General features: G+C 34.2%; 2 protein-coding genes and 1 pseudogene across 9 annotated transcripts in view; 1 reads left to right on the forward strand and 2 right to left on the reverse strand.

Moving 5' to 3' along the window:
* The window catches only part of ERMP1 (endoplasmic reticulum metallopeptidase 1), a 168,625-nt gene that overhangs the window by 126,732 nt on the left and 25,701 nt on the right, over positions 1–16,192 (forward strand). For 4 of the 5 annotated variants that reach the window (XR_012127738.1, XR_012127734.1, XR_012127736.1 and 1 more), the window contains 2 exons: positions 11,734–11,815; positions 14,798–14,892. The gene's annotated coding sequence lies outside the window, so the exon portion shown is untranslated. The remainder of the gene's footprint in view (positions 1–11,733; positions 11,816–14,797; positions 14,893–16,192) is intronic. The other variant, XR_012127735.1, reaches the window with a different exon arrangement.
* RIC1 (RIC1 homolog, RAB6A GEF complex partner 1) overlaps positions 1–16,192 on the reverse strand; it is a 127,791-nt gene that overhangs the window by 28,804 nt on the left and 82,795 nt on the right. For 3 of the 4 annotated variants that reach the window (XM_073228567.1, XM_073228565.1, XM_037019021.2), the window contains 5 exons: positions 13,098–13,189; positions 8,430–8,518; positions 6,552–6,696; positions 5,841–5,889; positions 4,227–4,379 (listed from right to left, as the gene is read on the reverse strand). In XM_073228567.1, the coding sequence (XP_073084668.1) occupies positions 4,227–4,379; positions 5,841–5,889; positions 6,552–6,696; positions 8,430–8,518; positions 13,098–13,189 (528 nt within the window). The remainder of the gene's footprint in view (positions 1–4,226; positions 4,380–5,840; positions 5,890–6,551; positions 6,697–8,429; positions 8,519–13,097; positions 13,190–16,192) is intronic. The other variant, XM_073228566.1, reaches the window with a different exon arrangement.
* LOC118972506 (U1 spliceosomal RNA) lies at positions 14,753–14,900 on the reverse strand (annotated as a pseudogene).

A 16,192-nucleotide genomic window follows, 5' to 3' on the forward strand; every position in this document is an offset into this window, starting at 1 on the left:
CTTGGCTGATTTTGCTCTGCGCACTCCCCACCCCTTGCCACTGTCCTCCCTTCTGGCAACTACCAGTTTGTTCTCTGTATTTATGAGTCTATTTGTTTTGTTTATTCATTTTGTAGATTCTGTGTAAAAGAAAATCAAATCGTACTTGTCTTCTGAGTTATTTCACTTAACATAAAATCTTCTATGCCCATCCATGTTACTAATGGCAACATTTCAATCTTTTTTTAATGGCTAATATTCCATTTTGTATATATACCATAACTTCTTTATGCTTTAATCTATTGACGGACACTTAGGTTGCTTCCATACCTTGGCTACTATAAATAATGCTCCAATAAACATAGAGGAGTGCACATGTTTTCTCAACTTACTGCTTTTCTTTCTTTGGGTAAATATCTAGAAGTGGAATTATTGAGTCATATGGTATTTCTACTTTTAGTTTTTTGAGGAACTTCCATATGCTCTCCATAGGGGCTGCACCAGTTTACATTTTCACCAACAGTACACATTTTCCCCTTTCTCCGCATTCTCACCGACACTTAATTTCTTCTCTTTTTGATATTAGCCATTCTGATTAGTGAGAGGTGATATCTCATTGTGGTTTTAGTTTGCAATTCCATGATAATTAGTGATATTGAGCATCTTTCCCTGTGTCTGTTATCTGTATGTCTTCTTTGAAAAAATGTCTATAAATGTCCTGTACCCATTTTTTTACTCAGATTGTGTGTATGTGTGTGTGTTGAGTTGTATGAGTTCTTTATATATTTTGGATGTTAGCCCCTTATTAGACATATCATTTGCAAATATCTCTTCACACTCAGTAGGTTGCCTTTTTGTTTTGTTGCTGGTATATATCACTGTGCAATAACATTTTGTTGTTGTATTCCAATTTCTTCACTTTTGCTTTTATTTCCTTTGCCTGGGGAGGTATATCCAGAAAAATACTGCTAAGACTGATGTCCAATAGTTTACTGCCTATGTTTTCTTATAGGAGTTTGATTTCAGGTCTTACATTTAGTTATTTAACCTATTTCAGTTTATTTTTGTGTATGGTGTAAGAAAGTGTTCCAGTTTCATTCTCTTGCATGTAGCTGTCCAGTTTTCCCAGCACTATTTATTGAAGAGATGGTCTCTTTCTGATTGTATACTCTTGCCTCTTTTGTTGTACATTATTTGGCCATAAAAGCATGGGTTTATTTCTGGGCTCTCTATTCAGTTATACTCATCTATAGGTCTATTTTTGTACAGTACCATACTGTTTTGATTACTAAAGCTTTGTAGTATGGCCTGAAATCAAGGAGTGTGATAATTCTAGTTCTTCTTTCTCAAGATTGCTTCAGCTATTCAAGGCCTTTCTTGGGTCCATACAAATTTCAAAATTCTTTATTCTAGTTCTGTGAAAAATGCCATTGTTATTTTGATATGGATTGCTCTGTATTTATAGATCACTTTGAGTAGCATAGCCATTTGAACAATTTTCAACAATCTTCCAATCCAGTACAGTGCATCTTTCCATTTATTTGCTGTGGCTAGGACTTGCAATGTTGTGCTAAAAAAAGTGCTGAGAGTGGACACTGTCTTGTTCCTGATCTTCCAGAAGAATCTTTCAGATTTTATATACTCATACACCACTGAATATGATATTAGCTGAGGGTTTGTCATATATGCTCAGGTATGTTCCCTCTATACCCACTTAATATTGAGTTTTCATCATGAATGGATGCTGAATTTTGTCAAGTGCTTTTTTGCAACTATTGAGATATAATGATTTTTGCCCTTAACTGTTAATGTGGTGTATCACACTGATTTGCAAATATTTAACCATCTTTGCATCCCTGGAATAAATCCCACTTTGTTGTGGTGAATGATCCCTTTAATGTATTTTTAAATTTGGTTTGCTAACATTTTGTTGAGGATTTTTTCATGTGTGTTCATCAAGGATATTGTCTGTAATTTTTTTTTTAGTGTCTTGTCATTTTGGTATCAGTAATATTGGCCTTGAAGAATGAATTTGGATGCATTCCTTCCTGTTCAATTTTTTTGAATAGTCTGAGAAGGATAGGTATTAACTTTTCTTCAAATGTTTGGTAGAACAAACCTATGAAGCCATCTGCTCCTGGACTTTTGTGTGTTGGAATTTTTCATTACTGATTCAGTTTCATTACCAGTAATTGGTCTGGTCAGATTTTTCTATTTCTTCCTGGTTCAGTCTTGGGAAAGTGCATGTTTCTAGAAATTTATCCATTTCTTCTAGGTTGTTCAATTTTTTGGCATATAATTTTTCATAGTAATCTCTTAAAATTGTGAGTTCTCTTTATTTGGTAAGTCTAGCTAATGATTTATCAATTTTTCTTTCAAAGAACTCTTAGTCATTGATCTCTTTTTTAAATATGTATTTCATTTATTTCTGCTCTGATACTAATTTTGAGCTTTGCTTGTTCTTCTTTTTCTAGTTCCTTTGGGTGTAAGTTTAGATTGGGAATTTTCTTATTTCTTGTGTTAGTTGTGTATTGCTACAAACTTCCCTCTTAGAACTGTTTTTTATTCTGTCCTACAAATTCTGAACACTTGTGTGTCCGTTTTCATTTGTCTCAGTTTATTTTGATGTCCTCTGACTTCTTTGTTGTTTGGTAGCATGCTGTTTGGCCTCCACCTGTTTATGCATTTTCCAGTTTATTTCTCCTTATAATTATTTTCTAGTTTCATACCACTGTGGTCAGTAAAAATGCTCGACACAATTTAATCTTAAATTAATACTGAGACTTGTTCTGTGGCCCAACATGTGATCTGTCCTGAGGAATGTTCCATGTAAACCCAAAAGTGAAATCTGCTGTTTTTGGATGGAATACCCATTAAGTCTTTCTGTTCTAATGTGTCATTCAAAGCTACTATTTGCTTACTTAATTTCTGTCTGGATAATCTATCCACTGATGTGAGTGGGGCGTTAAACTCCTCTACTGTTACTGTCAGTTACTCCCTTTACAGCTGTTAATATTTAATTCATATACTTAGATGCTCCCATTTTGGGCACATAGATATTTATAATTGTTATATCCTCATTGGATTGATCCCTTCATCATTGTGTAATGCCTCTGTCTCTTGCTAGTCCTTGTTTTGAAGTCTATTTTGTCTGAAAGAAGTATTGCCACCCCAATTTTTGATTCCATTTGCATGGAATATTCCATCCCTTCACTTTCAGTCTGCATGTGTCTATAGGTCTAAAGTGTGTCTCAGACATGAAGTATATAGATGGGTTCTGTTGTTTTTATACATTCAACTACTTGTATCTTTTGATTGGAGCAGTTAGTCCATTTATATTTGATTTGATGACTTTATTCTTATGCTTGAATTTTCTCCTTATTTTTTGTGTGTCTATTAAAGGTTTTGGTTTGTGTTTACATGAGGTTTACAGGCAACATTTGGGAGAGTCAGAGAGCTAAAGAGGCCCCCACACTGCATCACTCAGTCCAAGACCCAGCACAGATGCAGCAGTTTGAAAAGTACCTAAGTTATATGTGAAAGAGATGTACTGACTTTTAGGACATGTCCTGGAGGTGCAGGGATCAGTTTTCTCCAGGAATGGAAGTCTTGGTGGGTGCCGTTTTCTTGCTGTCCTTCGATGTAGCAGGCCCAATGCTTGTGGGAGCCAGTTCTGACACTCTCCATCTACCATGCTAGCACCTCTTGCTCCATCCTGGTGTTCCCTTTCAGACCCACCCCACCCAACCTGCCGCTCCAAAACTTTTTAGGTACTGACTTCAGGATTTTCCTCTGCCCAACAGCATATTAAAGACTCAGATACCCATAATAAAGAAATCTATACATAGCTTTAGCTCCTTTATCTCATACTTACATGAGAGTAAAACTTTTTCTTATCCTGTGTAATTGCTATTGCTATTTCTTTTAAATAGTGACTGGTGGAACACACTTTGGGAAGTGCTATTCAGATACTGACTAAATTTTATTTAAGTTATTCAAGTAAAGCTACAAATACTGCTTTCCCTCAAGCTGCTTGTGATCTATCTTATTTAAAAAACAAAAACATAAAATGAAACTTGATCAGAAAATTTTGGTGTAAGTTATTAAAAAGAAACACAGGAATCAGAAATAATATACAACAGAAGATAATATGCTAATTTTAGGAGGATACTCGAATCTGTGTCATAGGAAAAACCTGATAATCTAGTAAGAATGCCACTAAAATAAACAGTTTTAATTAAACTTACCATACAAGGGTTTACGGTGAGTACACTCTTGATAAACTGAAATAGCAGAATGCTAGGCTGTTTAACTGTACTCATGGGGTCAGAGTCAATTTCAGTATTTTGAGAACCAAATCTGCTGATTACCCATAGGTGATAGCCTTCTGCACCCCAGCTCTTGGAGAGAGGAGAAGGGAGAAAGAGAATAATAGGGAAAAAATAAAAGCAATAAATGTTTGTTACCCTTTCCTAGTTTCAAATATACAAATTCTGAAATAACCAACATAACAGCATTATTACTATTAATGATTTCTGAAGGTTAAAGAAACCATGACAAACACAGACAATACTATATCTAAGCTATATGCAGTGCTCTCTACCTAGAATAATGAAAACCCTACACAGTCCTAAGAAATGCCTACTGCTCTCTGTAACTTCTCCCTTAATATAATTTAGCTGCCTCTCAAACACAAATTCCTTACAGAAGAACCATGTTACCCAACTGAAGCTTGACAAAGAAGCACCCAAAACAGATGCAGTTTTATATAATGTTATGAGACTAAGATTTTCATTCAGCTCAGTTACCATTTTGTTTCATTACTATGACCAAACTATTTGGATTCCCAGGGTTTTTAAGTCTCCTCCTTTGTGAAAATGAGAAGATTCAAATAAACTCTCTAGGACAATTTAAATATTCTATACTAGATTCCATGATAGTTTCTCTTTTTTACGATTAGTGATTTCCAACCTGCAATCCTAATGTCGTCCATGAATTCATTATTCAAAAGCTGTGCTCTTGTTTTGCTTTCCCATAGTAAAAATTGCACAGTTAACTAAAATTAGCTTAGATTCTTAGTTTGCAACTGAAATATTTACTTTGTGAAGCTGCTAACATTGGTTGTTGCATGCCATCTAGAAGCACTGATGGGCATTTATAGAAATGGCGCTTGTTTGAAAACTTATTTTTAAATATGGAGATGGGAAAAGACATTAAGTGGGATCCTTGGTGGTAAAAAGTTGTGAACCACTATTCAAGCCAACCATGGTGGTTTTAATTCTTCAAGAAACCCAAGATCAGAAAATGCCTTCCTTTATGGAGCAAGAGATAAAAGTAGTGATAAGCCTCATAGCCACTAATTTCACAAAGATGGTACACAGACAGTTTATAGTAAGAAGATGCTTTTACAAAAATAGAGAGGTTATACCTCACTGCTTTATAATTAAACTCTTGAAAATGGGTTAATGAATAAAAATAATCACAATAGTGACTATAATTCTCTTGACATACAGCTATGGAAAGTTTAAAAAATATGCTCAAATAATGGAAAAGTGAATATCCTCCAGGAAAAATACCCAAAGAGCATTTCACTATGTGAAAAGAAAGGTGGCCATGAAAAGTGGGTACTAGTGAGTCACATAAGAAATGGAGCTATGCTTTGGAAAAAGGCCTGACTGGAACAGTCACTATGTTCACAAAGATAATAGGGGCTTGCTGGACACACCTAAGCAAAACCAAAATCAAATGCTGAAAACTGGGCAGCCTGATCAAAAAACAAACTTGCCAAAGCAAGAACCGTGTAAGAAGAGAAATCCATGTTTTTCACCCATATACCAATGTTTTATAGAGAAAGTATTTACCATAGAGTTGATCTTAAGGGGATCTTTTTTTGTACCATCAGATCTATAACTGAAACAGAATAGAAAATTAATTAAGACGTCTTCTAATTACATATAATATTTAGCTTTAACTTTAAAAAATCAAATTGATTTTGTTCCTTCAAAATAAAAATATGTAACAATGCACGAAATATGAGACTGCTGGTTGATATACCCAGAATATCTAAGTAAGACTAAGACACTAGGTCCTAAGTAACTTCTTGACAGGGTCATGTAGTTTGGAAAGGTGTATTCATTAGTCAAGACCAAGGTTCAGAGTAGTATGTGACTGGGCAGAAATACCAACATTATTTTAACCTACATTAACCCAAAGAGATAATGTAATTTCCATTTCCTACTAGTTATATACATATATGGTTTGCTGCTCTTATTAGACAATAAGCTACCTAAAGGGAGAACCATTTTTGATTTGGCCTTAAGCATGTTTTCACACACACAATGGAGGTTCAAAAAATAAATGAGATTTTTATTAAATAAATATCAGTTTTAAAAGGATGGATATTTGAAGAATCAATCAATATATTAATTGACCCCAAAACTTCCAAGTTATTCTGGGTTAAGAGTCAAATAAGATAAAACTATGACACAAAGTTTGACAATTTTGTGTGTGTGTGTGTATATTATCTGGGTGAATGGAGTTATTTTATCTAAAATTTGTTTTTATTGACTCACGCAAAATCTCCTCCAAGTGTACAGATCAGCTGGGCTCCAAATACACTCCATAAAGAAAGGCCTCCATATTCCCAGGTCACTATTACAACACTGTTGTCAGGAGACCATCTGACCAGTTTAACAGCACCTGTTTTGTTCCAAATGTCTGGTAAGAAATTTGTGAGAAGAGTTAAAAATAAATGATTCCTTTAGAAATAGTATTTTTATAGTCTATATATTTAAGCTGAAATAAGCAGAAAGGCATGTCAGTTTAATAATGAGATGAAAGAAATCCTGCTCATTTAGAGTTATTTAAAATCAGTAAGGCCCCATTAGCCTTGACCTAACCTAAGCAGTCCAAACTAGTGCCCAAGTGATTTAAAACAAGTGAAAGCAAATTTTGGCCACTATTAGCTTGAATAACTACAACTGTTTAGTTTCAGAAGTCTTTGGTTTTAGACAAATCAGTGCCTGTCAAATGCAGATAATAGCTCTTGAATGATTCAACAATGAATATGTAAGTACTGTGCAAAGTTTATGGTGTTTTAAAAATGTAAAATAATATTTTACCACTCCATTAATAATACCAGAGGGATTCAAGTTAAATAAATTAGAATTTAATCTTATATAAGGAGTAAGTAGGTAAACTCCAGCTTGAGTACTCCATATGCTCATATCTTCCTTTTAACTACTAAGTTCTTTCAACCCCATTTATAATTACTAAAGGAGAAAATTTCATTGTGTAGTAAAATCCAAGTTTCTTTGTTAAATGAAATATGCCAGCATTTCCCATCAGCAATTCAAAAAGATCTACAGTCTTACTTTCTTTAAAATTAAAATTCTTTATAACTGTAACATTAATAAATTTCTGCTCTAAGTACATCTGCCACAAAGGAGTAGTATACATACTTTTAGCCTACAGAAGACAGGCTTGGTTAAAAGAGTAAGAACTTTAGAATGCTCATGCTAGCAATTCCTATCATAATTCAGGTATGTGAATGCATGTAGATGAAAATAATGGGAGCATATGTAAGAAACATCACTTCTTATGAATTTACTTTATACTTGTCCAGGAGAGAAATTTAAAACGAAACCAAGAAGAACCATACAAAATCAAAGTTTACAAAATGAAAGCAATTCCATATGCAAGAAAATAAAAAGGCTTAGATACACATTTACTGTAATGAAAAGATGTTAATTTTCACTGAAAAAGGTTACAAACAGTATTCCTATTACCCCACATAAAAATATAAATAGATATGTACATAAAATGTGTATCTACTTCTGCAGCATTATACACATATTAAAATCTAGTTGTAGAGATACACAATAAAATCTTAGTGGTAATTAACCTAATCTTCAAGTGGCTGGATTAGAGAAATTCATCTAGCTGGTAACATATAGATGATGATAATCTGCATAAAGAGAAAAATATTGTAAAGTAACCCAAAGACTGTTACAGAGCTGAACTTCCAGCTCAGGATTCACTAAGGGGCTTAGAAATAGACTTGTTTTGTTTTTAACTATGTATCCAGCATTTAGAACAGTGTCTGGCCTATAGGAAGGACTTGTTGAGGCATTGGCTGAAGGAATAAACTGAATTGGAAGGCGTAAAAATAACAGAGGCAAGGAGATCAGGTAAGAAACTACAATGAGGTCTGGACAAGGAATACAGGAACTAAAATTAAGTGAGGACAGAGAGAACTAAATAAAGGGTTAAAAGAAGTATCCCAGGAGGCTTTCCAGTCACACAGAAATCCCCAGATCACAGAGAATGTTTTAACAATATTTGACCTAGAGCATTCATCATTTAACTTAAACAGTCACTCATATATCATTACCTGTTCATTAAAAATGTTAAAATAAGTGTTAACATAAGAAGAAGAAAAGAGGACTCACCAGGATATTGTTTTGCTGTTAACTCTAGTTTATGAGACAGCAGCATCGCTCCAGTAGTGTTGTCTATTGTATAAACCAGTACTGAGCCACTGTGGAAAAACAAACTTTTAATGAAAAAAGATAAACATAAATACAAAAAGCATTATTATGGGAACTATTATGTTCTGGTAGGAGAGTAAACTTGAAGAAAAAAAACCCACATTGTAAATAACTTTCAGTTATCTCATAAATTTGAACAAATACATATTCTGTAATCTACCCATTTCATCTCCCAGAATATATCCCAGAAGTTTTCTTCTCTACATTTATGAAGAAACATGTACAATGTTCATTATAGTATTGTGTATATATGCAAACAAACAAACAAAAAACAATCTGAACATCCAGCAGTAAAAGAAAGGAAAAATAAAATGTGGTATATTCACATAGTAGTATCCCATGCAGCACTCAAAATGAGCAAGCCTTAGGCACATGCAATACAATGGATAGCAAATATACACATACATGTAGTATAATTCTTTGTCTATACAGTGAAAAACATTCAAACCATAGTAAATACATTTGTGTGTAAAAATACTACAAAAGGCTGATATATATGTATTCCAGATTAGTAACTATCTTGGTGGAGTTAAGGTAGTATTAAAGAAGAAGGCAAGTAGGGGGCTTCATCAGCACTGGTAACATGCTATTTCTCACGTTAGATGGTAATCTATACAGATCTCCATTTTACTGTTTTTTATATCTTATTTTTGTATCTATACATGATACATGCTCTTTTGTGTATATAGTGTATATAATTATTTCATTTAAGAAATTTCTACAAGGGTCAAATTTATGAAGGTCCAGAAACCAAAACTGTATTATATTACTATATATATATATATATACGTGTGTATGTGTGTGTGTATATATGTATGTGTATATACATGTATGTTACTTATAACTACATATATTCTAAGCCACATTTCAAAACTGAACTATAACAATCATAAAAAAATACCATTCTGCTTATATACCTATTTTCAAATAAAAAATACAACGTTTTGAAATTATTTTTAAATCCAAGGCTGCTTTTGCACATATTAGGATGTGTTCCTTCATGGCAGGAGAAGTCAGATGGGTTCCCCACAAGCTGCTTTGATTCATTTGTAGCAAGGCCCAACTCTTCTCAAGGATCAGGACCGGGACTAAATAAAATACTTGAAATAATATGCCACTTGAGGTCATCCCACAGCTCACTGAAGCTCTGTACTTAACTCCTTTTTTTGTGTTTAATTTTGGGTAATTTCTCTTGTTATGTTCTAAGTTTATCGATCTTTTCTTCTGCAATGTTTGATGTGGGTCTTTTTTAGAACTTCCATGTTTAATACTCAAAAGGGAATCTCTACAGCTCTCTCTGTACCCCTGTCCTCTTTGGTGTCTGTCCTGTGAGCCCTAGCTGCTTTGGTCTCTTCATGTTCTCATTTCCACATATTCAACTCAGGGGATCTGCCAGGCTCTGTCCCCCAACCTCATTGTTGTGCCCTGGAACCTCTCTCAAAGCAATTAAACCTGGGACATTTGTAGAATTTTCTTATTTTGTTTCTCATCTTTCAGGGATCACTGTCCTTTGTTGCCTGATGTCCTATGTCTTGAATTCGAAACACCTTTTTAATATTTTTGTCCACTTTCATGGTTTTTTCAAGTGGGAAAGGAAATCTCATCTGTTATTCCATCTTAGTCAGATGCCTGGATAGGTATCTTTCCAGAGCTCCTACCCAACAGGCACTTTGCTGAAAGGCAGCATGAAGTAGCCAGGAGGTATTACTTGCTTCTGCTTTCCATTTGACAATTCTCAAGTGCTGCTCTGGGTTGCTGAGCTCTAACAAGTCAGTGAGGGCTTGAATTATATTTCTAATATAAGTAGCAGCTGCTAAGCCAACACTTACAAAAGATGGACAATTACCCTTTTAAGTATTCTACAGAGCCAATATTCTTTAAATTATTTTTCTTTGCATTTCTCATTAGCACATTATAAGAGCAAAACTTTTTTCATTTAAAAGATACACTTCCTTATTTCAAAGCAGAAAACATTTCTATAATAAAGATACGGCTATTTTCACCATAATCAAAGTTAACATTATTAATACTGGGACAACTCAACATTGATTGTTGCATGATGCCATAGGAAGTATACAACATCACACTTGACAAATCTGTTTAACAAGAAATCTAATCAAACCTTTAAATATAAAGGTAAGAGTCAGACTGTAACACTGATTCCTCTTCAAAATGGCATCCTATAAGAAAACTGGCTTCTAACAGAACTCTAAGGGCACCAGCTACAGTCTAGTGCTCAACATGATTAATCCTGGTTTGTGCTGGCAAATCAGGGCTAGACGTTCCTGGTCTGTTTTGTCACACAGCTACAACCAAAAAACTTTTACCCTAATCCATTATCATGCCAGGAAAGGCTAGAACTCTCTCAACCAATGACAGTAGAGATGACTGAAACACTGAAGGCCAAGGCTCCACCTCCGTCATCCTGGGGAAGGGCCAGAGTACCTCTCCCAGATTCTAACATAAGGCCGTGCTAGACTCCTAGGTGCTATCCCTGAATGTAGGCAATATAACAGCATATCTGCCATTGCTCCTGTTTCTTTGAGTTTCTTCCAATGCTTTTCTAGTCATTTGACCATATGGGCACAACAAGAATGGGCTTCAAGGTTCCAGTCGTTACAGGTGACTAACACTAATTAAATGCAATTATGAGGAAAATAATGGGACAAATTTAGGATGTATAACATTCTATCAACAACTGATCTGCACTCAAAAAAGTTAATGTCATGAAAATGAGAAAGAAGGTGTAAAGAATGTTATAGGCAAAGGTGACTGAAGAGAGATAATAGCCAAATGCTAACTGTGGTCAATTCTGGTAGGAACAAAAAAGCAGCAAAAGAAGTTTTGGTGCCAAATGGGTTAATCTGAGTATGAACTGAGTATTAGATCTTATTAGGGATTTATCTTTAATTTTCTCATGTGTAATAAAGATACTGAGTTCATGAGTGTTTCTTTTCTGGAAACCAAGTAATAATGTAAATGTTCATTAACAGCAAATCAATAAATTATGGTATTTTTGTATGCTAGAACACTATTTGAAAATCATTAAAAAAAAAACCCACAAAAACAAATATGATTTCAGCTATTGGCAAACAACATGGACAAATTTCACAATGTTGACTAAAAGAAGCAAAACACAAAATACAGGATGTGATTATAGTCATGTCAAGTTCAAAATCAAGTAAATATATATTATATTCTTTAGGAATGCATATATGGATGGTAAAACTATAAAATCAAGGAAGTGATTATCACAGAAGATGAAGATTGGATATAAGTAACTTGAGGTGAGAATGGGAGTTGTGATTAGAAAGTAGAAGGGGTAAAACTTGTATCAGCTGACAAAGTCCTATTTCTTGACCCAGTTGTGGAAAAAAGACAGGTGTTTATATTATAATCACTTATAAAACTGTGAATATTTGATTATGCACTTTTCTCTAAGTATGTTTTTATTTTATAATATGAAAAGTTGACAAGGATATTATAAACCTTAGCCAATATATCTGACAGTGTACATGAAAGAAACCAATTCCTAGAAAAATGTAACTTTTCAAAATGACTTAGGAAGAGATAAGAAAATCTAAATCTTCTAAAATCTGTTTTTAAAACTGAATTCAATCAGTAATCCCAAAGATTCCCACAAAGAATATGAAAAAAAAGCTTTTCCTTCTGTCTTGTATTAAGTTAAATTTCCTTTTATTTCTACATTTATCTCCCCTGTAAGATATTAAGGATGAGGATCCCCACTTTACAAAGAAATTTAGAGTGTAATGAAGTGATTTATAACATGTTTATTACTTATACTAATAGAAATAGTTTTATAGTTGACATAGCTGAAGATTTTACTAGATGTATGGTCTATAGAATCATTAAATCTCATTTGGATGGTAAAATGGAATTTCATATTTGAGTTTTGAAGGCTAAAAAGCACTATACACATTATAAGGCATTACTGTAATTATCTGATATAATTTTTTTATTTGAGCTTAAACATAAGTTTGACAGTCAGGTCTGTTGTTTTCTAATGTACCCAAAGTGCTTAGAATTGAGCTTGGTGCATGGTAGACACACACATATTTGTTGAATGAATAGTTTGCATTCAACTTTACTTCTAAAACCTGCATTATTTGAATTAAAGCAAGAAACTGATTTTATGTATAAGTTTTAAATATACTCATTAACTAAGGCATAACCCACTAATTCAAAGGCAATGTTAACACTGATGTCTTAAAAAGAAAGGATTATTTTTAAAAGTGAATAAACATCTTCCCGAATCACTTTTAAGCAACAAGGAACCTAAATTTTAATTGATTTAATCTTTTCAACCTCTAACCAAATTTCCTACCACTGAAGAAAATGGTCCCTTTTACAAATTAAAACAATCTCCCAAATCTGCCCTTTAGATTTGTTTGCTTCAATCTAATGAAGTACTATTTGCTTTCATATAAAGGCTGACTCATAAATTATAATAGGTATGACAAGGTTTACAAGTGTGTTAAGAACATCTTATGTTTAAAAATCATTATTTTTGGCAGTAAGTCTCAAAACACAGAAGTCTGTATCAATTACCTTGTACAACCAAATGCCATTAGTCGATACTTGTTATTTACCGCTACACAAGTTCCATCAGTAACATCTTGTGGCCAAACTCCATGAAGCTGCTAAAAGAAAGAAAAACAGTTAAGGTTTAAAAAGTGTTCTCCAAAATATACAGTCATCAGTATAATTCGACTTCAGTAAACACACAGTGCTACAGTTTATTTGGTTTCACTGGTGTAGGAAAATATCCTATCAGGACTATCTGAATTTTCTCCCTTAAAACCTAAGTGTAGGGAAAATGGACATATCACGGTCAGGATTCTCACTTCGCCTGATTCTTATATCACCCATTGTATACGTACAAGCCTGCTTGCACACCTGTTGGGCAGTGAGATGTTTACCTGCCAATAAAGCCTCACCATAAAGAATGTCCCATGTAATCCCACCCAGTGCTCGGATGCTGCCAGAGGGAAGCCAGGGAGCCCCGGTGCTAGAAGGAAGTAGCAGAGGCCCATGATGGGGAACAGGAGGAGCAGGAGTTGGAGCCACCACCAGGGGCAGCATGCTGGGTTATAGAGGCTGTAGCCTGGCCAGAGATGGAAACCAGCTTAAAGTTTGTACATAGCCGGGTGACTACCATGAGAATAAAGCTTGGTATGAGCCCCTTTAAACCCCCAGTGTTCCAGCGCTGTTATTCGGTCTCATCGAATTGATAGTGAACTTGCTCAGAGCAGGGACTCCCCTCCTCCCAGAGCAACAATCAGTTTCATTCATTGGTTCAAAAATAAGCTTGGTCCAGGGCAAATCAACATAATTCTCCTTCGATAAACATACAGTTTCACTATTTGGTTTTATCTGGATAGGAAAATATTCCATCAGGACTACCATCTCAATTTTCTCCCTTAAACCATCAATTTTATTAATTGGTTCAATAATAGTCCCAAATGAATTCACTCTAGTGCTAGTTAATTTATTTATAAAACTAAAAAATGGATATTTCATCTCCAAATTCAAATTAAATGAAGATGATTTTCTGGTTAGAATGCAAACTTTTTGACAGGACGAACTGCATCTAAGTTGCTATTACTATTCTCATCATCCAACACATAGTGTTTAACCTCCCAATCAGTGGAAAATTAAATTTTATTTGGTCTACCCTTTAGAAGCAATTTCTGATTTTCATTTGCTTACTATTCTTTATTATTCCTTTGCTTTACAGTATCATGGTTAATAGCATGGTATCTGGCAGCCTGACAGAACATCTCAGGTCTACAAATTACTTGTTAAAATGGTTATTTAACCTCTTCAAACTTCATTTTTTAATGTAAATTACTTAATGGCAAGCACTCAACAACATTTAATAAATAAATGACATTTTTGTTTATGTGCTATTTTATTCTGTATATAGACACAATAGATTTAGCTCCATTGTCTGTTTTTATTTGTCAAATCAAGGGTGTCTAAATTATAAATGTTAGACTGTTAGGTTTTAGTAAGCACAAAAAAAATAGCACATTATAATATAGCACTTTATTTTTGGATTATTCCACCAGTAAACATTAGAAGGTGCAATATAAATACAACTCTATTTTAAATATACTACCACATATTTCACTTAATTATAACCATGGAATATTTCATTCTCTTTTGTAGGAATTTTTTGTTTTGGTTTTTTCAATTTTAATAAGAAAACTAGACTATTTTTTTTCTTTTTCTTTTTTATTTTAAAGTTGGGGAAATCGCAGGGGTCAGCACATCCGGAGTGCAATGGATAAGCCTCGCCCTGGGAAAACCACCTTCGTGATCATGGTATCTCCCCTGCCAGGTAAGTATAAAACTAGACTATTTTTGATAACCAAAAAGAAGGGTAAAGATAGCATTGAGCATTATTTGTTTATATCACTGCTTAGACTGAAATTCATTCATTCATTTGTATAACGAATATTTTCCAGGTGCCATTATTCACCAGGGGCCACTCTAGGTGCTGAGAATACGGCAGGTATTCAAAACACACCAAAATCCCTATCAGTTTCCTGCCTTGCATTTGTTAGAAGGCTGACAAGTTAAAAAAAAATTATACAGTATTTTGGAGGTTGGTAAATGCTATAGGAAAAAATATAATTTTTTCCTATGGGGAAGAGGGAGTATGGGGGAAGGATGTACTATGAAATAGTTTCCCTATGATACATTTTGAGGAAAGTACTGGAGGAGATATGGCAAGTATAAAGGCCCTATTATAGTACTATTTTTGGCATGTTCAAAGAACATCAAAGACGCCTATGCAGACAGAGTAGAGTGGAATGGGGGAAGGAGACGAGGTAACAGATATAATGAGTCCAGTTTTATAGTGCTTTGAAAGCCACTATGAAAACTTTTTTTTCCCTCCAATTTACATATGGGGAATCACTGGAATTTTAACTTCTTCTGTTATGAATTATAATACATTAGAGAAGAATACACAAAAGAAAAATGTGCATCTCAATAATATCACCACACAAACAGTTGAGGAATTAACACTCAGGTCAAGAATTATTAGTTTCCAAGGGTCCCCCAACTGTGTCCTTCTAATCAATATCCCCTCACTCCTACCACAAAGTACCAATACCCAGCCTTACATGGTAATCACTTCCTTTTCCTTTAGACCATTACCACTAAGTACACATCTAAACACTCTAATTTAGACAGAACTCCCTATGTTTCTACTGTTTCTTTAATTTTAGATAAAATAGAATCAGCACATATTCTTGTGTGCCTAGCTGCTTTCACTCAACATGTTTGTGAGAGGCATCCACAAGTATGCTATTGCTAACAGCCTCATTTGTTCCTGTTCACCACAGCCTCAAACACTTGGGCCTCAGGCCTCCCCTAGCCTGGTAATTCTTTACTGTCTTGTTAGCTCTCCAAAGCTTTTAAGCACATTTTAAAGTATTCTATCTCTAATTTTTCTAGTTTTCTCAGCAGATTTTGTCTTATTATCTAGTCCTACTGAAAGGTTCTGAGCAGAGAGGTGGCATAATCTGCCATATTTTAATCTATCTGTTAAATGTATTATATAAAGAACTTAATTAACACCTAATTTAAATTTGTCATTAGTGTATTTTCCAATTACCAGTAATACATATGCA

Source organism: Manis javanica, chromosome 2, assembly GCF_040802235.1.
Source record: "Manis javanica isolate MJ-LG chromosome 2, MJ_LKY, whole genome shotgun sequence".
Taxonomy (NCBI): domain Eukaryota; kingdom Metazoa; phylum Chordata; class Mammalia; order Pholidota; family Manidae; genus Manis; species Manis javanica.